Source organism: Sardina pilchardus, chromosome 8 (assembly GCF_963854185.1).
Source record: "Sardina pilchardus chromosome 8, fSarPil1.1, whole genome shotgun sequence".
NCBI classification, from domain to species: domain Eukaryota; kingdom Metazoa; phylum Chordata; class Actinopteri; order Clupeiformes; family Clupeidae; genus Sardina; species Sardina pilchardus.
In genome coordinates, this window is record NC_085001.1 from 32,645,304 (window position 1) to 32,670,973 (window position 25,670).

Here is a 25,670-nt window from a genome sequence, read left to right on the forward strand (position 1 = left end):
TGAATGAGTGTGATGCAAAGTAAAAGGTAAAGAAAAGCTCATTAGGGCCCGAGCACCGAGGTGCGGCCACTGAAGTGGCTGCACCGTAGGTGCAAGGCCCTATTGTTTTTTGCTCAAATTAAATTTCTTCTGGGCCACGTTTTGCCTTTTTTCACCAACTAGGCATGCTCTAAAACTCTTGAAATTTGGCAGCTATGTGTGGAATTGGTAACGCTACTCCGCGACAGAGCTCTGGCCAAGGGTGTGGCTCAGGGACTCTATAGCGCCACCTAGCTCGTTATCTGTTTTGGTTGACGCATACATTCACGGAAATGGCCCAGATTTGGTGTGCATATGTGTTGTATGAATCTGAACAAGTTTTAAATTTAAACTATATAGTGAATCTTAGAAGAATTTGAGTTATGATTATGAATATGATTTTTGCACATCACGTATTTTGAAACACTTCTCCTAGACGGTTTATCGAAATCATGTCATATTAGCACTAAAATGATCTTGAGGGGTTGCTCAAGAGGAATTGTGACCAGATTTTTTAATTTTCGAAGTATATTGAAATGGCGAAGGTTTGAATTATGGCGTCTTATTAAGAAACAGGAAGTTGGTGTTATAGGCAGAAAAAAGGTAATAAATTGGATGTTATTTGGCAGCTACATGTGGAACTGCTTCTGCTAGTCAGAGACAGAGCTCTGGCCTAAGGTGTGGCTTCGGGACTCTATAAGGCCACCTAGCTGCACGTTATCTGTTGTGGTTGACACAAACATTCACGAAAAGGAACCAAATTTGGTGGACTTGTGTGTTATTGCTATCGCTAGTCAGAGACAGAGCGCTAGCCTTAGGGTGTGGCTTAGGGACTCTATAGCGCCACCTAGCGTGTTGTCTGTTGTGGTTGAAACAAACATTCACGAAAATGAACCAAATTTGGTGTTTTTGTGTGTTATTGCTGCCGCTACTGAAAGATAGAGCTCTGGCCTAGGGTGTGGCTTAAGGACTCTACAGCGCCACCTAGTGTGTTGTCTGTTGTGGTTGACGTGTACATTCACGAAAATGAACCAAATTTGGTGCGCTTCTTTGTTATTGCTATCGCTAGTCAGAGACGGAGCTCAGGCCTAGGGTGTGGCTTAGGGACTCTATAGCACCACCTAGCGTGTTGTCTGTTGTGGTTGACACATACATTCACGAAAATTAACCACATTTGGTGGGCTTGTGTGTTATTGCTACCGCTAGTCAGAGACTGAGCTCAGGCCTAGGGTGTGGCTTAAGGACTCTAAAGCGCCACCTAGCGCATTGTCTGTTGTTGTTGACACATACATTCACAAAAATGAACCGAAATTGGTGGGCGTGTGTGTTATTGCTACCGCTAGTCAGAGACAGAGCTCAGGCCTAGGGTGTGGCTTAAGTAGTGCCCTATATGTGGAGAGTACCGCCAACTGTGTTTGGAATGTTCAGAGCAGTTCTGCCAAGGATTGGTTCAGAGGTGGTCACGTGTTTTATGGACGCCATTTTTACTACCAAAAGTACTTTTGACTAGAATGCTTTCTAATGCTTTCAGATGGCTGTGTTTGAGTATCGTTGGCATTAAGTCTTAATATCTTCACCATACAGCGACCCATTTTCTCACTGGAAACTTTTCTGATAACGTTAACATTATAACGTTTACGTCATAAGCATTTTTAGTGATAAGACTTGTTAAGACATTTGCAGCACGGATTTTGTTTCTAACTACCCGGAGAGATGCCACTTCTGGAGGAGCAGCGAATACATCATACATCGTTCGTCTTAACCTTGTCTAAAAGGAAAACGGTTGGAACAACTCTGGTAAATAAGGTTTTTCATCTCATACTGTTATCATTTATGGTCTTAATTTCCTTGCATTTTTGCGTTTTTGAAGCACTAAAGTGGCTATTAAGACAAGCAGCCAGTACGTAGTGTTGTGTCGTGTGTGTTTGTGCTACAGCTGCTTAGCAGGTAACATAGCGATCTGTAATCATTGATAAACTTGTTAGTTTTGCATTTTCTTTCTTGTCGAGCAAAATAAGACAACGTCTTGTTTGCCTATTTTAAGAATGTATTGTCCAAATAAATCTGTTGAAGTACACAGCATAGTTTGAAGATATATCGTTTGCTAGCTATCTGTCAAACTTGATAGGTGGTGTGCTAATCACAACATTATTAAGTGGTGTCAATACAGACTTCAGCTCAACACTGGTTTTGTAGGCTATACTTCAATCTGTCAATCTGTCAGCCCTCTAGTGAGTGTGCCATGCTTTATTGAATCATGGTTTAAGGTGATGAATTATGTCTGTATTATAAAACAAAGCAATATAGTAAATATTATGCTTCCTCTTTGTCTTTTTTGTTATTTTAGATGTAGGTAGAGAAGAGTCAGTGGCTGGTGAAGTAAGAGGGATACAGCTGTCTGCTGATTCAAGGTCCCTGCCCCGTCGCCTCAACATCCTCAAGATCCTGTAGGCTACTGCTGCTGCTCCTTGCTTCAGCACCTTTCCCCTGATGCCTGACACCCCTCATCACCAAATCAGCCCAGTCAACATGGACCCAACATGGACCCAAGTCTCCACCACAGTGTGCACAATACACTATACACAGACAGGGTATGTGATCGGTGTCAATATTGCATGCAGACAAATTGAAATTCCTTCCAAAGAACAAGTGCTTTCCTCAGCTGGATCAATTTAAGTCAAGATAAACAACAGCTTCCTTTCTTCATCGTGTTCTACCATTAACATTATTATGTTTATATTTTTGGTTAATTAAGGCACTTAGTTGCAGTTTCTCAGGTACACTTTGCTATGATGTCATTAGTAAAATTATTAGGAGGATGTAGCGTGTGTGGTGTTAAATGGTACTGCCTTGTATTATCCAAGTCTGAGGCTGAGAGAGGAGATTCACGGTCTGCTCCCTTTGTGTCCCATGTTTTGTGGGTGTGTGTGAGAGAGTGTGAGACAGATAAATGAGTGTGGTGTAGAAGCATACACATTTAATGACAACCTGTGCACATTTCAGATTTTTTAGAAGAGCAGTCCTTACTACAGTGGTAGAAATAGTGGTATTTTTTATGTACATCTACCCATTTAATGACAAGAGTTTCATTATTTTACATGCAGGACGAGAACAAAGGTACAATTGGTCTGAGGGGAGGACACCGCAGACAGCTGATCAACTCCATGTCATCTAATCAGGCCATGTAAAGGACCATGAAGGGATGGACTTGGTGGAGGACAACAATGTGACACCTGAAAAGAGCACATGGAGATCTCTCATCCTCATCCCTCATGCTTATATTGCATTTCATATAGGCCTAGATTCTGATGGTCTTGTAAATGTTTGTTACACAAGTCAGAAATTGTTGTCTTTGATTATTTAATATGATTATAATAAATGGAAATGTATTTTATTGAAAAATATTTTTGAAAACCTAGCAAGTTTGTGTGTTTTAGTAGGCTATCAGAATGAGCTTGTATTGGCCAAGTATATCTACAAGGAATTTGACTGGCATTAGCTGTTGGAACAATTAGACATACAGTAGTATGCAGTCAGAAGATGCATACTAGAGCACCACAATATACATAAGGCACCTACCAATAGATTGAGTCCAAAATGTATTGCAAGAGATGTGCAAGAAGCATGTGATTTAGTCTGTAAAAGTTGAACTTATGGCCAAGGTGGTGCTGTCCAATTACAAAAACAGTTCAGGAGAGTGATGGAAGTGGGAAAAATTTGATTATTGTCTGGCAGGTTTTGTGCATAGGGGTAAGTTATTATTTAACAGAAAAGTTTGAGGTCAAACTAATGGTGACCTCCATGTAGTTTTGTAATAATAATAATAACTTTATATAATAATAGCCTAACTTTATAATAATAATATATATATATTTTTAATAACATTAAAAAAAAATGTTCAATTAAAACTATTTTCTTTTACTGTCCCAGAGTCTATTGAAACAACATACTTATTGATAAAAAAGAAAATAAATAGCATATTTTAGTCTTGCCTCATGCACGGTCGAAATACATTATGTCCGAATCTGGAGGTCAGACGTCAAATCTAACAGTGATTCAAAGAGTTGCTGCAACATGTAGGGATCGCTGGTTTAAGTAAGGTAAGATGTTATTCATTGTGCCCTAAACAGGCTTATTTCACCAAAATGAAGCTTTCAGCTTTCTCTTACTGCCTTATTTCAAGGTGTTTCCTCAGACTAATATCTAACTGCTGTAAGAAATTGGATAAACAAAGTTCGCCTCGTAGGCGTTTTCAGAGCTAGCTGGCTCCGACTAGGCAACGTTTATTACTATTTATCTGGTCTTTGCTAATTTTTTCAAAATGTATAATGCAGCGTATTTGCAACAGCATTAACATCTTAATGGATAGTGATGCACATTATAACATTTATAGGCTTGTTTATGACGATGTTAAGCTATTTGTTTCAACATGTCATATTCGCCCTATTGACCATCATTGAGACGAACGTCACTTCCGGTAGTAAAGATGGCGCCCATGATTTGAGTTGGCGATACTCTCCACATATAGGGCACTAGGCTTAAGGACTCTATAGCGCCACCTAGCGCATTGTCTGTTGTTGCTGACATATGTATTCACAAATATGAACCACATTTTGTGGGCATGTGCGTTACTGCTATAGCTATTCAGAGACAGAGCTCTGGCCAAGGGTGTGGCTTAGGGACTCTATAGCGCCACCTAGTGTATTATCTGTTGTAGTTGACACATACATTCAAGGAAATGAACCAAATTTGAAGGGCTTGTGTGTTATTGCTTCTGCTAGTCAGAGACAGAGCTCTGTTCTCGGGTGTACCTGAGGGACTCTATAGCACCACCTAGTGCATTGTCTGCTGTGGTTGACACATACATTCACGAAAATGAACCACATTTGGTGGGCTTGTGTTTTATTACTACAGTTAAACAGGGACAGAGCTCTGGCCTAGGGTGTGGCTTAGGGACTCTATAGCGCCACCTAGCACGTTGTCTATTATGGTTGACACATACATTCACAACAATTCCCTATATGCCGCGGACTTCCGTTCTAGTGCTTCCGGACTCGTCAGCCAGCAGCAGTACATCCGGTTCACGTTGACATTAATTTTAGCCAGTGAATTGGAGAAGGGCTCAGCCTTAGCTATGGCGTTTTTTTACGAGATCGCTGCAGGATCTGCCGAGGATAACTGTTAACGACGTTCATCAAATCGTCCAGGCCACATCAAAGACACCAACATCAAAAAAGGATAAAGGTTTTAAACTGTATGTGTCCAGCTACATACACAACTACGAAGGTAAGTTAACAAGCCACTGTTTTCAGTTTACCAAACGATGATAGAAGGTACATACTAGCTGCTAGCTCCTTGGCTCTTTACTAGCCAATGTTAACACAGTGAGGAAGTCTTATAATAACGTTAGCAGAGTGATACGTTAACGTTATGAATCTTTTCTGAAAATGCGTTAGTGAGGAAGTAGTGTTAATAATGTTAGCAAAGTGATAGGTTAGTGTTATGAATATTTTGTGTTTCTGAAAATGTGTTACCCTAACCTTTATATCAATCACAGTTTCAAACAAGGAGTCAGGAGGAAGGCTGGCCTGTACACCTTGCAAGGCACAATGTCATCGATGAGGAAACCCCTATCTTCCATGACGGTCATCTCAGGTTTGAGCACACTGAGGACACCAGACTCACGGGTCATTTGTTTGTCACTGATAGACCCAGCATACAATGCGGACACAAAAGTAACTGGCCCATGTGGTGCGATCCCAATCTTATGATACGTAGGTGTCTTCTTGATTATGATCATGTATAGACACTGTCCATTTAAAAAGGTTGCTTAATCATACTGTGGTCTAAATGTGCATTACGATAGTTCCAGAACATCCAAGTTTTATGTTAAATAATTTTGAACTCTTCAATAAAAGGAACTCTGAGTTATCTGACCCATTGCTATTTGTTTAACCCATATTATGGATGTATTTCAATGGGAAGATAAATTAAACATTGTTTAGGAGGATCATGGAATATTAAACAATTACAATGAAATTGCAAGAAAATAACCACACCGGGTCATTTTTGACCCACTTATGCATCTATGGGTCAATGTGGTAAAGTCTTGGAGCTTTGTAACTGGCACCATTTGATGGTTTAGCAGTTAGAATTAAAAGTTTAGCTTATTCAGAAGCCGAGATATTACAAATTAAAGTGTTATGCAAATTAGTGCATATAATTAGATAATGCCTAATTTGCATATTGAAACATACAATTCTTGAAAACTTGTAATACATTATTTTCTTATATTAATGTAAGTAATCAACTGGGGAAGTTTCATAATGATATTTGCTAGTTAAACATTTTACCCTATTCAACTGTAGTGTCTCGTCAATATAACTTTTAAACTTCAATATGGCCGCCATAAAGACATCTGAGCAAATGCAAACATTGATTTTCTGACTCCTGATACAATAACCTTTCCAAAAATGTATAGTTTAGCAAATCCCCAAAAAATTCCCACAAAGATTAAATTCTGGACATAGTGAACCTGACTAACACACACATTCCCCATTCTCAATTTGTTTCTCCTACCTACCCCCCTCCCTCTGTTTCTCCTTTCCTGAGTGATGAGTTGGTCAAGAATGACAGTGTAAGTGCTTGGCAATAAATGAATAGGGAGCTAAAAAGGACCTAAAAGGTAAAGTCACAGGTTTAAAAATGCCATCCTGAAGAGGTGGGTTTTTAACCTCCCTTTAAAAAAGTCAATACTTCCCGCAGACCTAACCTCCATGGGAAGTGCATTCCATAGTTTGGGGGCTGCAGCAGCAAACGCCTTATCGCCACAAGTCCTAAGACGAGTGCGGGGTACAGCAAGCAGGTTGTGGTTGTTGGATCGGAGGGAGAGGGGGGCAGAGTGAGGGTGAATGAGGTTTGTGAGATAAACAGGAGACTGACCATGGAGGGCTCTGTATCCTAATGTTAGAATTTTAAATTGAATCCTGTGGGCCACAGGGAGCCAGTGAAGGGAATGAAGGACAGGGGTGACATGGGTGCGCCTTTTTGGTGAGGAGTCTGGCAGCTGCATTCTGGATGGATTGCAAACGGTGGAGTACAGATTTGTTAAGTGAAGAGAACAGAGCATTACAGACAGTCAATACGGGATGAGATGAAGATATGAACGAGCATTTCCAACTCTGACTGGGAAACCACAGACCTCATAAAATAAAGGTATGGATTGAAGTATGTAGTAATCGCTCTTTTTCTGAAAAATGACACTGACAAGACAATATTCTGTGATATTTTATTTTGCCATGTCCTTGCCATTTATGGTAGATGTCCAACAGAAGTCCAACAATTTGGTCCACCAACATTTTTGTTCTTCCTCTGAACCTTACTGGAGATCATATTGAAAGGACAACTGTTCCTCTCTGCATTGGTACGGATCCAGTTGTGTCTGTTCCTCTGCCCTTATGTTCTTTGTCCTCCTCTGAGATTAGAGCTCTAAGGAACTTGGGGAAGAGATATCAAGTTATTAGAGGTGCGTTCAAGTTCACCGAACTTAGGCGAACATAGGCGAACGTTTGCGAACGTTCACAAACAGTATTCCGTTAGCCTTAAGTTTTTGGCGAACGTTTGCTAACAATCGCGAACAGTCTGAGGAGGTGGTGCGCCGCGAACATACAGTGAAACTGGACGTGAGTTTGACAAACGCAATAATGCAATTACTGTTAGAATGGAATGTTAACACCAAATCGTTCAAATTTAACTGTTCAAAGAAAACATGTTCACTACGAACGTTCGCCACTGTTTGCCACATTTGAACGCACCTTAGAACTTCAATTGTGTGACAATCAAACTTTAGTTTTGTATTCTATGCAAAGGGGCCCTGTCCTCATTAACCTAAGCAAATAGAAATATTCATGCTATCAACTCAGACTCAGTGGATGGGCGGGGGGCGGGGGACATAGCATGATTGACAGGTGACAGTACAACCGAAGTACCAAAGTCCAAAGTTTGAAGTAAAGGCGTTCGAATTAAATGGTGGCGCACGGAATTGCATGAGGCTGAAATTTTAAGTCTCATTCAAAATGAGAACAACAGGGAAATGTAAATGTGATGTATGACTTCAAATTAATTCAACTTCTTATTCAATTGATTTAAAGTTTAATGTAATTCAAAATTCAAATGACATTGATTTAAACTTTAAATTAGATTAGCCTACATTTAATAATCGTTGATAGATTTAAATTTGATACTTGGTGATATGACTTACATGACATTTTACTTTGTAATTTACTTTATATTTAATTATTGTTACTTTGACCCTTCATAGACAGCTGTAGCATATATGATTATTTGTTATTTCATTTCTTATAAATGATTAGTCTAATTATTCTACATGACAGAACAGCTCTATATCTGTTAGGGATGTCACACATGAAACAATGCTGCAGAAACGCGAAAAAATGACTTTGATATGAGTAGGCTATCATATGAGTTCCTGTTGGTGATGACGTGTAGCCTAGTGCACGATGGAAATAATTTGAAGGAATCTAATCCAGGGTCTGAGACTGTAGTCTTTCAAAAATCTTTTCCAAATCTTTGCAAAGTCTGTCAATGTAAGGTAGGCTTTCGTAACTATTCATGGATTTCATCAGGTCCCTTTCCACAGGTGTATACAATCAAGCACCTTGATTATCAGTGCAGACTGCATGGTGCTGATTAATACACCTGTGGAAAGGGACCTGATGAAACCCATGAATACAATCTTTGGTTGAGACCATTGGATTCACAGGTGTTCTGATTAACCTGGGAACTACTCTGGGAGCTTAACGAGCGCAGCTGCCTAGGCCATTATGACATCACAGCCTCCATTCAAGTCTATGGGGGAAGATATAACAGCCTTATCAAGAATCCTTTAATTAAAAAGAATCCTGTATCCATATCACTCCCAAATTTAATGGTGTCTTCCTTGGGTCATTTCAGACCTTCCCTGAAAATTTCATCGAAGTACATCCATTACCTTTTGAGTTATCTTGCTAACAAACAGACAGACAGACAAACAAACAAACAGACAGACAGACAAACAAACGCCGGTCCCCGATGAAAACATAACCTCCTTGGCGGAGGTAATAAGTATTTTTTGCAGTGTAGACAATGGGTGCCTTTGCAGATTTGGTGCTAAGCCCCCAATAAGAAAAGGTAGAAACACTATGGGTACCTTTGCCGAGTCACTGCTTTTATTCAGTCATGTACAGAAATTCAGGTGTGTGGTTATTCTTACCCTCGGTATTCTGAGACCCTTGCTTGCAATAAATTGCCTTAGCGCCAGAGTTCCATGCAGCTGTTTAAGCTCATCATCCTATTCAAAAGAAAAGATAAACTGATGGCCAGAGGTAATATTTCGTAACATTGCAACATTCTTAACAAAACAGGAAAAGATGACCATTGCATAATCAAACTCACCATTGCATTGGGTTGCTCATAGAACAACATGTCCTCCTCTAGTGCAGAGGGGTCTCTCAGTGGCTCATTTGAGAATCTTTTCTTCCATAGTTTGGGATCGAGGTACCATGCACCAAATTTGGTCTTTTTGCTTCTAGTTTGAAACTGTGAAGATATAAGCAATAAGCATTATTTTCATAATGTAATGACCACCCTCATCACAGCATCAGGCAAAACGGCTTCAAATGAAAAGCTGTCAGAGTCAGCTACTGTATCAGACATCAGATGGAAAGGCATCAGGTCTAAGGAAAACGTGTCTCTTCTCAAGTTAGGAAGTGCAATAAGACCAACTGAAAATGAAACCTGGGGTTTTTCTAAGCTGATTTAACATGGAACTACACTCTCATCTGGCGTAATAATCAAGGCAACTTGCAAACGTACCATGGGCGCAGTGATATCACGCAGCATCTGAAAATAGTCCCCAGAGACAACAAGCAGTAGTAGTGCCAGTAGTTTGCAAGTTGCCTTGATTATTACGCCAGATGAGAGTGTAGTTCCATGTCAAATCAGCCTAGAAAAACGCCAGCTTTCATTTTCAGTTGGTCTTATTACACTTTCTAACTTGAGAAGAGACACGTTTTAAATGGGAAAATTACCGGAAATCGTAATCACTTTTAAACATGATGCTAGCAGGCGAGATGCTACTGGTCTAATCCGTTTCAATGATCTATGCTAGGCTGAAGCTAAAAGTTGTACCGCCAGACTCACAGAATGGCTGGATGGACGGGAAAAAGGTAAATATCAATTGCTTTGCTCGAAGGGAGGTGGAAAATTAGCTTATTTCCAAAAATGGCGGAATATCCCTTTAAGTAGATTTTTTGCTAGGCCATGCGGAATATTCTGCTGGATGGTGAACATGCATGCAGATTGATTTGCTGTCCATCATTTGCACATATTGCACACCACTTTGGTATGTCTGTATTAATGTAAAGACAAATAGTGAGGAGTGTAACATAGTTAGCTTTACTTTACCCCATGTAGGTCAGAATCCTTCAAGAGGGTGTCAGTTGTAAGGACTCTGCCGTGTTCCATTGCTGAACGTAACTCCTCTGGTATGTTGCTGGATTTAATCACTTCAATAGGGAAGATTAGAGAGGGTTTTTTCTCATAGCCACTAACAAATAGGCCTAACACAGTAGAATCTGTAAGATTGTTTGTGTCGCCACCCTGTAAATAGAACAGAAGGTAGTTTCCTCAGCAGAGTTGATGATCTCAAAGAGCCTTGTAGTTTTGGGAAAGCAACCAAATTAGGGAAGCATTATTTTAGCTTGCGGTAATTTAGCAGTTGTTCACCTTGCTAGCACTAACTTGCTACTTCAACTACAGTACTATTATGCATAATAATAATCATGGTTCTTTTTGGTTGATAATACAAAATCCAATGGCCTTCAAGAGCATTTCCCTGAGGTTGTCTAGCAGGCACCTTTCTTCATGGGTGTTTCATTGAATTAGGCCCACTACACCTCCAGAAGGCTCAACAGTGGGATCTGGCTTCCCCAAACCCAGCCCCTCCATACTCATGATAGACTGTCAACAAACATCATACATTCCTCAGTCTTTCCTCTTTATTGCTGTGCTGTAGCCTAGAAATCTAGACACACCCTAGCGGCCAAAAATATTTTTGCCTAGCGGGATGGTCTAGGGTCGCACCGTTGAGGCCAAGCCTGCGCTAGGCTCGAGTTCAGCCTAGCCAATCAGAACGCTCTATCTGTGTACGGAGTCCTTGAGCCCGCCTTAGCTCACCTTCAGCGCGCTCGTTTGAATCATAGGTTTGAATAGGCTTTGGAAGAGTTAGACTTAGGCTTTTCTTTGAAGTTTGAGCAGAAAGAAGCACTCAAGTCATTTGTTTTAAAGAAGGATGTATTTGCCGTTTTGCCAACCTACGATTGGTCACAAATGCTGGCCTATTACGTGCAGAGGCAGTTTGAAAGACAACTGTTCATCCCACCCACAGGCTTCAACTCTGTGAATGGTCCGACCCCAGACTATACATTTCTGTGTAGTTTGGCTTGCCAGGCTAGCTCTGCTGAGTATCATGCAATCAGCAACATACCCAACCAAAACACAAGCCCTTGATATGGGCAACAACAACTATAGCAGCAAGATTTTAGGTTACAACATGATCCCAAGTAGTCTGTTAAGCCTCAGCCATAGCTAATAGCCATAGGGTAAACACTTTTTTAGCCTCACACTGAAAGCACTTTTTTGTTTGATCAGTAAGTTGTGGATGTGAGGTATTGTACAATATACATATTTCACAGTTTGTGCAGCACCCCTCTCTCCACCACCAACTCCAGGGGCTCCAGAGCTGACCCCAACACAAAGCCAGCCTTCCTTATATATAGGTTCCTATGCGAAGGGAAAAGACCCTATCCTGAGGTACTGTAGGAGCTGAACGAGTTATAGTTTTGTCTTCATGGTGTAATTATAGCCAGGAACACTGATTGACCAGTGACTGGACCTTTTGAATTTTAACACCATGCCTTAGTTATGCTGCTATAGCATAGCGCTGTCATAGATGTTTCATGTGTCACGTTGTACAACCAACAATCCATCTCTGAAATTTCAGACAGAGTTTATCCACCTCTCAAAAGAGTCACTAATTGCAACTTTTAACATTCAAGAATCACATTGTATTTTCCACATTCACAATATGTTACTGTTATGGTTATGTTACTTAGCAGACGCCTTTGTCCAAAGTGACATACAAACAAATGGAAACATGAAATGAAAGGATATCATTTATAAACTCTAGTAGGCCGTATGTGTTCATCAAAAAAAGGGTGGCTTATTAAACATGACGCCTGGAATAGCTACATCAGTAGAATTCTTTACGTTTGAATCTGTCGGATGGTGGGTGGTCCATGAGGTATGATTTGGAACCGCCAGAGGCGGTGAAAGTCCTGCCAAGTACTCTTTGGAACCAGGAATGTTTGCCTCTGGGAACTGCTGCACTAATTCAAAACTCATCGTGGATATAACACGTTTCAAAACAACAAAAACAGAAAGGAGGGAGGCAGCAAAGCTAGGAGTTATTTCAGATGGGTAAGAACAAGGCAAGCTAGGCTATACGTCTAACAAACTATAATTTTAGCCTTTCCAGGGCTGTATAAAGTTGTCCAAACGGATACATTCTATCAGTCGTTGTTGTAGCCTTATTATAAGATATTGCATGTGGATGTTGATAGTACTATGCAGGCTCCTTTTTAGCTGATCAAAGACAGACCTAAAACCGGGAAACGTCTCTCTCTGAATGTTTAATACCCTGTAAAGCGCCATGAGACATGTAATGTTTTGGCGCTCTATAGGTGAAATTGATTTGAAAATGTACATTTTGTCATTGCCTATGAGACCAGGTGAAGTAAGTTTCAGTTCAGTTTGTCTAAGAGTTAAAATAATAGGCAAGTGCAGCTGCACAAACAGGTTATATTAGTAGAGTTGTGCAAGCAGATTCCTCCAGATGCACACTGACTGTCAAAAGACTGACGTGCTGTTTGTAGAACTGAACTGAAACGTGAACTGTAGCCTACTTCATCAGGTCTCATAGGCAATGACAAAACAGTTCAACACTCAGTTACTTACATTCCCTATTGACTGGCAAGGGATTGACTGATTAAGAGTTGTCTGATCACACTGGCCTGATTACATCAATCGAGCGTAGAAACCAGCGTACATCTGAGAACAGAAATCATCTTACAACAGGGCTCACGTGTGATTCAAACTTTTGTATCACTCCAATTCCAGAGTAAGAATACGTGTGTTGATAAATGTGGCGGCTGGAAACAAGTGTGATTTAAATATCACGCCCCTATATACTGTATGCTCGTTTTAATGGCCTCGCCCCTAGAATTTACGACATGAAGGTGCATGAACCTTGTTAATTTTGACAGCTAGAAGCTATCATCAAGGAAGGCGGTAAACTAGAGCGATTTAAGCAACAGACTTTATTTTCGCAGAGAGAACGCATCATACTATAAATACATTCATTACAAAACCATATGACACTGAAATTTGCCCTTTGAAAACAATTTAAAATACATAATTCATGAATGTTGCCAAAGAAAAAGTAATCATCTCCTATGACTATTCTAAGCCATCAAATGTGTCAATATGATATGCTACATTACAGCCAATAGGCTGCACATGTACAGGAAAGGTGTTATGTCCTCTTCCCCTGGTGGGTATCATATCCAGGGGGGATGAGTCTGCCTACAGGAGGGAGATTGAGCGGCTGCAAAGCTGGTGTAGCCTGAATAATCTGGAGCTGAATGCCCTAAAAACAGTGGAGATGGTGGTGGATTTCAGGAGAAGCGCAGCCCCGCCCCCACCCCTCATGCTGGGGAACACCCCAGTGGCCACTGCGGAGCACTGCCGCTTCCTAGGGCTAACCATCTCCTGTGACCTGAAGTGGGGCCTAAAGTGGGGCCCTTCTGAAAAGGGCACATAAGCGGCTGTTCTTCTTGCGACAGCTAGACAGGGGGGGCGCTACTCTGTGTGAGCGACTCCTGACATGGCTCAGCGTTTGCGTGTTTTACAGTGAAGTTTTTACCGTTCTACTTTATGTCATCTCTTTACGTTTTGTTTGTCGAGATGTTGAGTGAAAACGCTCTCTACCTAGCCTTTTTATGGCTAATGGTCGCTAATCTAAAGCTTGTAAATGGACTTCGCGTACAACCAGTGCAGCCTCTCACCGCAGCTCCAGGTAGGCGCACCTACTCACGGAACTACCTAATGGAGCTGAGACACCAGCCGGGAACCGATGGATCCCTCCATACAAGCTGCATTCCACTCGAAATACTTCGGGGGCACAAGAGAAAGCGGATACGAAGGAAAAGAGACTCGAGAGGTGGGATACGGAACAGATTAAGGAGGAGAGGCAGTCGGCTACCCTTACCTGCCATAACCCTCTCGAACGTCAGATCACTACGGAACAAGGCCGAGAAACTTTCCACACTCATCAGATACGACCTGGATTATCGGCAAACCAGTCTCTTTTGCTTTACCGAGACATGGCTTACTGAGGATACAAACTTCGAGCTAGATGGTTTTACTATCATTCGCTTTGACAGAGATGCGATAAAAACACGGAAGTCAATTGGGGGCGGGCTCTGCATGGCTGTCAATGACAAGTGGGCAACAAACACTACGTTGAGGGAGACTGTGTCCTGCAAACACTACGAGACAATGACTGTGTCTTTTAGACCACACTATCTACCCCGGGAATTCTCCCAGATCACTGTCATCTTAGTATATGTTCCAGGGCCTGACTTTAATCTAGCCGCTGAACACATAGCTGAGAGCTATAACAGAGCTGTCAATCAGACTGGAGACCAGCCAGTGTTTATTCTGGGTGACTTTAACAGGTGCGATATCACCTCCTACCTGCCAAACTTAGAGCAACATGTTACGATCCCCACCAGAATGCAGAATATACTAGATTTATGCTTCAGTAACATCCCAGACGCCTATATTTCAAAAGCACGCCCACCTCTAGGCCGTTCAGATCACAATGTTATTTTGTTACTGCCAAGTTACAGGTCACGTTTGAAAACAGGGGAACCCATAACACAACACATTAGAGTCTGGAATAAGGAGGCAGCTGAATCCCTAAGGGGCTGTTTTGAATCAACAGACTGGGATTTGTTTTTTAACGACAGTGACAATGATTTTAACTTTTTAACAGACCTACTTACCTCCTACATTCTATTTTGTGAGGATACTGTAACACCCATCAAACAAATAAGCATCTTCCCAAACAATAAAAAATGGGTTAACAAGGACATGAAAATCTGCCTGGTCCAGAAGAAGAAGGCCTTCCTGGATGGAGATAAACCCAGGGTGAGGGAACTGGAGAAGGAGTTTAGGAGGAAGGCCAAGCTGGCTAAAATTGACTATAAGAACAAGGTGGAGCAGAAATTAATTTCTGGGAATGCGAGGGAAGCATGGCAAGGCTTGAACATCATGATGGGCAGAACACCCAAACCTGCAGAGACTGCCTGCCCTGATCAAACTCTGGCAGAGGAATTAAACATCTTCTTCACCCGCTTCAATGGGGACAGCACAGCATCCACCTGGGCCCCCCTAGCCACCAGCTCCAGTCTCCAATCCCTCCGCATTGATGAACAGCTGGTGACCTCCACACTGCGCAGAGTTAATCCACACAAGGCCTCTGGCCCTGACAGGCTTAGAGGGAGGGCGCTAAAGGAATGCTCCACTCAGCTAAGTGGCATTCTCACCAGGCTGTTCCAACACCTACTGGACTCTGGCTGTGTCCCTGACCAGTGGAGGGAAACCACCATCATTCCCATCCCCAAAAAGGCACCTGCTAAGGCCCTGAAGGACTACAGACCAGTGGCACTAACATCTGTGCTGTGCAAATGCATGGAGAAGGTGGTCTGTAACCTCCTATCAGGCATGGTGTCAGACAAGCTGGACCCATTCCAGTTTGCCTACAGGGCAAGACGTTGTGTGGAGGATGCAAGCCTCACACTTTTAGACACTGTCACCAAAAACCTGGACTCAGCACACCCACACACCAGGATTTTATTCATGGACTTTTCCTCAGCTTTTAACACAGTGAGCATCAACAAACTTTTACATCACCTATCAGATCTTCAGGTTCACCCAACACTCACCCTGTGGATAAAGCACTTTCTGCTGGACAGACCACAACAGGTGTCTTTTAATGGGGCTAAATCAACAAAGCTCATTTTAAACTCTGGACTCCCCCAAGGCTGTGTTTTATCCCCAATCCTCTTCTCAGTGTACACTAATAGCATTCAGTGTAACAGTGAAGGTATGGCACTTTTTAAATATGCAGATGACATTGCCTTGGTTGCACACATGTCCCACACTGATGCCCTAGCCCAGGGCTATTCAATTAGTTTGTAATAGGGGCCAGTTCATGAAAAGTATCACAACTGAGGGGCCGGAGAAATACCGCTTGAAATATGAGTAATCACGTACAAATGTAGATACAATAAACTACAACAGCACCAATATGGGTGTTCAAATGTTTCATTTTGTAAATGCATAATATCGTTTTTTGGTGGTTATTTGTTTTTGGGAATATTTCTGCCACAGGCCCAGACTACCACAGTGGTAGGCCAACATTGGGAAGGTGACACTGGATCTATATTGCTAATATGTTGCATTTTGTAAAAGCCTAATATCGTTTTTTGGTGGTTATTTTGTTGTATTTGTGTTTTGGGAATATTTCTGCCACAGGCCCAGACTACCACAGTGGTAGGCATTGGGAAGGTGACACTGATCTGCATTGCTATGGCTAATATGAAATCTGTGATAACATTAACAGCAATGGAATCTGAGCTTTGTGCAGTAACTAACTGCTAGGTCCATACAATTTCCAATGGGCACAAACAGGTTTCAAACAGTGTTTAAATTAATCAAATGTGCGTAATCGGTCGCATACAGTAACTCATCTCAACATACAGTTAACATTCCAATCCCACCATTTTGGATGAACGTGTTCACACAAATCAATGTTACTTACAGTGGACTTGACATCAAGGCGATGGATGTGTATTAGTTTCACACTGAAACTATTTGCGTGGTGCAATGTTAGTAGCTTATAATACTCCAACGTAGTGGCAATTTACGTTGAAACTAAGCTAAGATGGAACTTATGTTCAACTCGGTCAAAACGTTACGTGCAATTGGCTGAGGTGCAGTGGCTGCAGGACTTCAGAGCGAGTGAGAGCATGCAACAGAACTGATGCCACCAAAGTTAAACTTTTAAACCGACTCCTATTTGCTACAATAGCTACATTACGAGTGGCAAATGTTTTCGCGAGGATCTGCTTGGACTGGACAGTCACACTACCGGTGAGATGTCATGCACCAAAAATGTTTCATGCTTTGAGGAAAACAGCTTGGATTTGGCGCACGTCAACATGTTGGTGACGCTGCGTAAAAACGAAGCAAGGCACCTCTTTGTATAATATCCAGTAACAAAGTAGCCTACAACGGCAACGCACCACACAGAACATTATTTATAGGCGCTACCCGCAGTGTAGCCTATCACTGCACCTCCATTATCGTGTTTTCCACCAGCTATTTACGTCTCTACCGATCATAAGGATTTGCTCATATAACATCAGCCAACACTTCAAGGGCCACTACAAAGTATCTCGGGGGCCGGATCCGGCCCGCGGGCCGCTAATTGAAGAGCCCTGCCCTAGCCCGATACCAGCAGGCAGTGGACAACCTGTCTGAAACTTTTGTTGAGCTCTCCTTAGAGCTCAACATTGCAAAAACAAAGGAGCTATGCTGTGGGGGCAGAGACAAGGCATCACCTCTGTTCCAGCCACTTAACATCCAGGGTCAGCTAGTGGAGCAAGTGCAGGTATTCAAGTACCTGGGCACAGAAATAGACACTTCCCTGTCCTTTTCACAACACACCAATACAATATTCAAGAAAGCACAACAACGTCTTCATCTGCTCAGAAAACTCAGGACATTTCAGGTCAGCAAGGACGTACTAACTTTGGTCTACCGCTCCCTCATTGAATCAGTTCTCACTTTCAACATATCTTCCTGGTACAACCAACTCACCATCAAGCACAAAACAAGACTCTCCCGGATAGTAAACCATGCTGCCAAAATAACTGGTTCCCCCCACACCCCCCTATCTGAGCTGTACAGTCGCTCAGTGATCAGGAAAGCCAACCTGATCACAGCGGACCACTCTCACCCCCTCCATCACTCCTTCCAGCTACTACCATCAGGCAGGCGTTTCAATGTACCACTGGCCCGGAAGAATATTTACAAGAAATCCTTCATCCCTTCTGCAATAACCATACTGAACAACACAAAATGATTACCACAGCTGATACCTCAACACCCCATGTCTTGTCCTTATATGTCTGTGTGAATGTTTATTTGTGATTGGAGCCTTGTCAAAGAAAATTTTCTGTAACCCTTGTGTAACAGACAATAAAGTACTATCTAATCTAATCTAATCTAAAGAAATTCAGGTTGCCCAAGTCAATACAAACCCGGTTCTACACAACCATCATCAAATCCATCATCACACAGTCCATCATCACATGGTTCCCCGCTGCAGTAGCCAAGGACAAGGCTAAACTGCAGCGTGTGATCCGCACAGCTGAGAGGGTGATTGGCACCACCCTACCTAGCCTGGAGTTACTCCACAACACCAGGGCATTGAAGAGGGCAAGAAAGATCATGGAGGACCCTTTACATCCAGGCTCCACCCTCTTCCAAATGCTCCCCTCTGGGAGAAGGCTACGGCTCCCGAGAGCAGTGAAGTCCAGGCATCGCCTGAGCTTCTTCCCTACAGCAGTTCGAACTCTCTCTAGGACTGAATGCACTGACGCACTGTTTGCACCTTTACTGTTGTCCACTGCACTTTACTTAACTGCTCTCTGCCTGCATATCATCAGCACTTTTCAACATTAATACCTCAGCTCTATTGTCACTATTGTCATGTCTATGTCTATTTTATGTCTGTTGCTGTCAACCATATTCATACGTGAATTGGCTGTAAAACATTCCTATTGTGTATCTTCACTATATGGCAATAAATCTAACCTTGACCTTGACCTTGAACTTTCTAATCCACCACCGATTTACTGCTGCACGGTGCTATGCCGCCTGAAAAACTTGCGTAAGCGAGTTCAGACTAGACGTGAGATTTGAGCGTATAGCACCAATCACGTTCACATTGCTAAATGCCATACTTTGCGTGGAAACAAGCGTACGCCTGTTGTACGCCTGTTTTTGGTCGTAAACACGTTTCATAAATGAGGGCCAATGTGTCTTTAATCCTCGCTTCTCTGACCAGACGTTTCAGATTGCTTAAATAGGGTCCTTAAGCTTTTTGGTTTGGAAAAGGTCAGGGGTGCGTTTCCCAAAAGTTCTCGTTACTGACTAAGAGTGTCTATGCCTCAGTGGAGTCACCAGCAGGATATGCAGGGGGATTACAACTAGGAATATAATAGGCTACAATTAAGTTATGAAACGAGATGTTGTCAAATTAGTTTGCTATTATCTTTGTGTATCCTTTGTGTAGGCTGTCTTTTATTATACCTATGAGGTGAAACAGAGAAAGGAACATGTGGTTTTAGTCTGTGCTGCGCCAAAATCTAAGCCTATGGCCTATTCATCGATTTCATCTTAAGTTTCGGTTTCGTTTTTCATTTTCGCTCGTTTTATGCTTGCATATTTCTCTGCAGAGCTTCCCCGACAGCTTTAGCGTGTATATTTATACATATGAAGAGTTCAGATGCAAAAGCCTCTAAATCCACTTTTTGTCAAAAATGAGATAATGATGGTGAGTGAATGCTCTTCACATATAGTGTAAGTTACTTCAATAATTTAGCTTCAAACCTCACTAAATACCATTTTCTTCCTGGTCTGAAATATTAATTTGTAGGCGAAACCCTATAGGAGCCTGATACAAAATGCTCATTTAAAAGAAAAGTGGTCAGACGGATTTAGAGGCTTTTGCATCTGAACCCTTCATATATAGGCTATATATAAATATATAAATTGCAAGCGTGGTTCTTCTTGTTCTTTATGCGTCTCAGCCTTCCAGATGTAAATAGGGAACGATCGTCTCCTGAACAAACTGCAAGGTTGCAATAGCGAATAGGGACACTGGGGGCGGGAGGAAATATTACTGTTTTCGATAAAACTGGTCAGTCAAGGACAACAACGATTTCTAAGCGATTTTATGACTATGAAAAAGTTGCATAGGGTCTCTTTAAGCCTTCACATTTCCTCATTTTCTTACTCGACCTCTTTCTTCAAACGTCTGCATAAGTGACACCTCGAAACATTATTGCACAGGCAGCACATCGTGCTCTCACAAGTAGCAAAGAACTGGCATGACGGTGTAGGACTAGCCGAAGTCTAACATCTTCTGAAAAAAAAAAAATGGGGCAACAATTTAATGTTAAATAATAACTAGAAAAGCACGTAGAGAGCTTAGACCTCCGCCTGTATTGTTCCTCTAAGTAAGCTATCATGATACAACTCATAAATAGCGTTATGCACTCTGATAAATGTCCATGAAAAGCCTGCTTTACCTCTTTATAGTCCTTTAGTTTGGCTTCTGCCATTCTAAAGCGTGCAAATGTTTTTATCCACGAGCCACGAGCTTAGCTCGAAGTGGAACGGATAACTTTTATTATTAGCTTAGCCTACTTTTTCCTTGGTTGTCATACATTTTAACCTAAACTATTCAGAGCGCCACTACGTGGCCATACCATGCCATTACACCGCCAAGCGAAAAAAATAAATGCTTCCTGTATCCAGTCGGATCAACGGATCACTCCCAAAATGTAATCGTTTCTTCATTGGGTCATTTCAGACCTTCCCTGAGAATTTCATCGAAATCCATCCACTACTTTTTGAGTTATCTTGCTAACAAACAGATAGACAAACAGGCAAACAAACGGTCCCCGATGAAAACATAACCTCCTTGGTGGAGGTAACAATGATGTATGCCTGTGTGTGGTATATAGCCTACTTGGGATGCTTACATGCAGATGTTTTCTATTTTCGTATTGATGTTAATTAATGTATTGATCCGAAGTTCAGACGTAGGCCTACCTGTGACGTGCAGTCATCTGACATCACCATCAAATTAGGGAATATTTCAGAACTTTTAACGTGGACAGCTCCCCTTAAATGCATCTTAAGAGCAGTGCACGCCCGTCCACGCTACGAGCATGTTAGGGAAACACTAAAACATATCCACTACTAGACTAGACACTTACAAGAGATTTAACCCAGTCACAGAAGTGTTTGGTCACTTTCTTGATGTCCTCATCTTGAGATGGTGAACGTAGACCTTTAACACCGACTCTCTGGTCCTCTTTATCCCAAGATGTTTTTGTATCTTTTAATTCATAGGGGTTCATTTGGTTTGGTCCCTGTGATCTGCATGTAAAAGTATACAATGCACAGTAAGGTACAAATAGAGTTATTAAGGTAAAGTTCATAATAAACATGATACATGATTATGAAAACTGGTGTCCATAAAATAACTGGAGTCCATAGATTCAGAGGGCTCTATCTTCCTGATACAAGGATTCAAGAATCTTTATAAAAACATGTCTTGGGTTAGTGTCTTGATGTGTTTTGTGTATTGATCAGTATGCTGTGAACTCGTGACTCATGAACAGGGACCAGCAGTAGTGAAATTTGGCAGGGCCAAATAAATGTGCTGTAGCCTAATAGTGATCCACTCAAATCAGGGAAAATGTGTTTATTAAGTGACAATAAATACATAAAAATGCCAAAACCACTGTTTCTGAGACGAGACTATATTAACCCTATCGGTAACACTTTACTTGACGGGTTTGTTCATAACACATTCATAACAGCTGTCATGAACTGCACATGAAGCATTCATGACTGTTTCATGAAACATGACTCAACATTCATACCAACCCTTTCATGAATGTGGAAGACAAAACGTCAAAAACTTCGCAATCGCAAAGCAGCATTGCTGTCTTTTTTGTTTTAGCCAACCTGATCATGCCACATCTTAGTCAACGGGGAAGTCCAGTATCCAGGAGAATTTAGTTTTTTGTTTGTCTGTTTGTTTATTTTATGATAGTAACCTCTGAAGAATGCATAATTGTCTACACCAATGACTGTATATATAGATATAAAATAGGAATGTCCAACCATTCAGATGTACACAGATGGTCAGTAGTTCACTTCCCTGTATGAATGATGAAAAAAACGATGTAGATACGTTGTCAACAGCTAGCCAATCACTGTCAAGTAGTTTAGTTCGTTTTGATAGCCTATTGGCTGAGTTTTATGTCATTTCACATCTTGTGATCGCCCCGCCTACGAAACTTCCGCGTTCAGCTCATTCGCAGCAGTAAAATGAATGAACATGTCAGACAATAAGTATCCTCAAGTGCGTTTTTCAGCTGCTAAGGTGGCCGATATGTGTTGTCAACACATAAATGATGACAATAGCAGCTAGTTCTCCAACGTCCGAGTGAGGGGCTGCTACAGTCAGCCTTTATGCAGAACCATTTAGCCAACCGTTAATATTGGCCTATGTAGGCGTAGGCTACGTTTTAGTTTCAGCACTAATGTCGGAGGTTACTTCTGCTATGAAAGGCGGCGATATGCATCTCTTCCGGGAAATTAAAGTAGGCTATTACGTTTGTATAGTAAACATTCCAAGTTCACGTAAAACCCCGGTGTTTAAAGAGGAATAATGCAGGATTGGCGATTTCATCTCTGGTTTCGGTTTCGTTTTCCGTTTTCGCTCGTTTTATGCTTGCATATTTCTCTGCAGAGCTTCCCCGACAGCTTTAGCGTGTATATTTATACATATATAGGCTATATATAAATATATAAATTGCAAGCGTGGTTCTTCTTGTTCCTTTCGCGTCTCTGACTTCCAGATGTAAACAGCAGACGATCGTTTATCAGAAAGTTGCAAGGTTGTAATAGCGGATAGGGACACTAGGGGCGGGAGGAAATGTGACTGCTTTCGATAAAACTGGTCAGTCAAGCAAAACAACGATTTCTAAGCGATTTTATGACTATGAAAAAGTTGCATAGGGTCTCTTTAACTCAGTAGTGGAAATACAACACTGGGGCTAGACACCGGTGTTTAAGACCGGGGTAAAGCCTGGGGCCGGCCCAGGACCGTAGTGGAAATGAGCCATAGGTGGCGCTGTAGAGTCCTTAAGCCACACCCTAGGCCAGAGCTCTATCTTTCAGTAGCGGCAGCAATAACACACAAAACCACCAAATTTGGTTCATTTTCGTGAATGAATGAGTCAACCACAACAGACAATCTGCTAGGTGGCGCTATAGAGTCCCTAAGCCACACCCTAGGCCAGAGCTCTGTCTTTGACTAGCGGTAGCAATAACACACAAGCCTACCACATTTGATTAATTTTTGTGAATGTATGTTTCAACCACAACAGACACCACGCTAGGTGGCGCTATAGAGTCCCTAAGCCACACCCTAAGGCTAGAACTCTGTCTCTGACTAGCGATAGCAATAACACACAAGTTCACCAAATTTGGTTCATTTTCGTGACTGTTTGTGTCAACCACAACAGATAAGCGCTATAGAGTCCCGAAGCCACACCTTAGGCCAGAGCTGTGTCTCTGACTAGCAGAAGCAATTCCACATGTAGCTGCCAAATAACATCCAATTTATTACCTTTTTTCTGCCTATAACACCAACTTCCTGTTTCTTAATCAGACGCCATAATTCAAACCTTCGTCATTTCAATATACTAAAATCTAAAAATCTGGTCGATAAACCGTCTAGGAGAAGTGTTTCAAAATACGTGATGTGCAAAAATTATATTCATAATCATAACTCAAATTCTTCTAAGATTCACTATATAGTTTAAATGTAAAACTTGTTCAGATTCATACAACACATATGCCCACCAAATCTGGGCCATTTTCGTGAATGTATGTGTCAACCAAAACAGACAACGTGCTAGGTGGCGCTATAGAGTCCCTGAGCCACACCCTTGGCCAGAGCTCTGTCGCAGAGTAGCGTTACCAATTCCACACATAGCTGCCAAATTTCAAGAGTTTTAGAGCATGCCTAGTTGGTGAAAAAAGGCAAAACGTGGCCCAGAAGAAATTTAATCTGAGCAAAAACAATAGGGCCTTGCACCTACGGTGCAGCCACTTCAGTGGCCGCACCTCGGTGCTCGGGCCCTAATTGCACCTACGGTGCAGCCACTTCAGTGGCCGCACCTCGGTGCTCGGGCCCTAATAATAAAAATGAGGCCCGTTCCGGTGTAGCTTGCTTGTTAATGTCGGATGGCTGCCGGTTGTTGTTTTTCCGGTATTCCCGTTTTTCGCCGGTTTTCAGTCCCATTGAAATGAATGGGGGAATTCTTTTTTCTTGTCTTTTTTTTCCAGCCTGTGGTTTTTAAGCATTGTTGACATAATAGAAGTCATTAGCTAGGTTGGCATTGTTAGCATAGTTAGCATGGCTAGCATGTTTAGCATAAATGTTAGAAATCATCAGCTAAGTTAGCTAATCAACCTGGGCCCGTATTCACAAAGAATTTTAGGGCTAAAAGTAGCTCCTAACTGGCGAATTTGGGGAGGAACTCCTAAAAATAATTTGCGTGTCACTCCTAACTTAATGACTCCTAATTTTTTTCACTAAAAGTTATTCACAAAGCATTTTAAGCCTAAAAGTAGCTCCTAAGTCTAGGACAGTGTAAAAGAACTCGAGAGGACTTCTAACTCACTAAGACCTATTCACAACCCGCTTTTAGTGGCATTTCACGTCGCGATGTTTTGAAATGACCGTGCGGTGCAGGAGCTCGCTGTCATGCAAGGGAATAAATGTGCATTGCAACTAAGGATGCAAATGCAATAATGCCACCGACAACCAAAACCACCATTGCATGTAAACTAAATGTAACGTCTCATTGTGCCTAATTAAATTAAATCGCTTCTCCTCTTTGCAAATATAGGCTACGTGTTTTCATGCAGATTAATTTAAAACATGTTGCAAAGATACTGCTCCAGTCCATAGTGTTTCATTAAGCCTAGGCTTGCTTTACTCTTTATTCATTAAGGCTATGCCTATTTATTCATCATCTTCCATCCTTCACAGTCCGACATAGCGCACGCATTCTCACCAGCTAAGACCTAACACCTGTCACTCAACTCGTCATTGTAGGGGAGGTTTGCCATCATTCCCGCGTTATAATCACCAGCCAATCAAGGTGGTCACTTTCATCAAGCTCGTGCATGAGTAATGACGTCAACCATAGCAACGAAGACTCACTTTTAGTTTAGGAGTGGGCGTTTCTCCTTACTAAAAGTAGGTCTGAAAGGCTTTGTGAATAACTTTTAGGGGAAAACTCCTAACTAAAATCTTCTAGCGCGATTTAGGAGTACTCTTAGTGGTAAGATAAGATGCTTTGTGAATACGGGCCCTGGTTAGCATAGTAAGCATGGTTAGCATAGTTAGCATTTTTAGCTTAAATGCTAGAAATCATCAGCTAAGTTAGCTAATCAACCTGGTTAACGTTAGCCTAGTTAGCATTGTTAGCATAGTTAGCGTTTTTGTAAGCCCACTCAGAGAATGTCTAATAAGGGGAGAAGGACCACTAGCGAAATACTTCCGCATGGTACTGCAACTAGAG

The 25,670-nt window shown here is 41.7% G+C and overlaps 1 protein-coding gene and 1 long non-coding RNA gene across 2 annotated transcripts in view; one reads left to right on the forward strand and one right to left on the reverse strand.

The window, feature by feature from the left end:
- The first annotated feature begins 1,538 nt into the window (after positions 1–1,538).
- Positions 1,539–3,376, forward strand: LOC134089665 (uncharacterized). The gene is made up of 3 exons (XR_009940106.1): positions 1,539–1,815; positions 2,366–2,609; positions 3,123–3,376. It is a non-coding gene; the product is annotated as an uncharacterized LOC134089665 (long non-coding RNA).
- A 3,916-nt stretch (positions 3,377–7,292) lies between these two features.
- zgc:158260 (uncharacterized protein LOC571389 homolog) overlaps positions 7,293–25,670 on the reverse strand; it is a 35,862-nt gene continuing 17,484 nt past the window's right edge. Inside the window, exons 4-8 of the mRNA XM_062544116.1 lie at positions 21,276–21,438; positions 10,483–10,677; positions 9,472–9,615; positions 9,290–9,367; positions 7,293–7,514 (exon numbers count right to left, since the gene is read on the reverse strand). Coding sequence (XP_062400100.1) covers positions 7,407–7,514; positions 9,290–9,367; positions 9,472–9,615; positions 10,483–10,677; positions 21,276–21,438 — 688 coding nt within the window. The 3' untranslated portion in view covers positions 7,293–7,406. The remainder of the gene's footprint in view (positions 7,515–9,289; positions 9,368–9,471; positions 9,616–10,482; positions 10,678–21,275; positions 21,439–25,670) is intronic.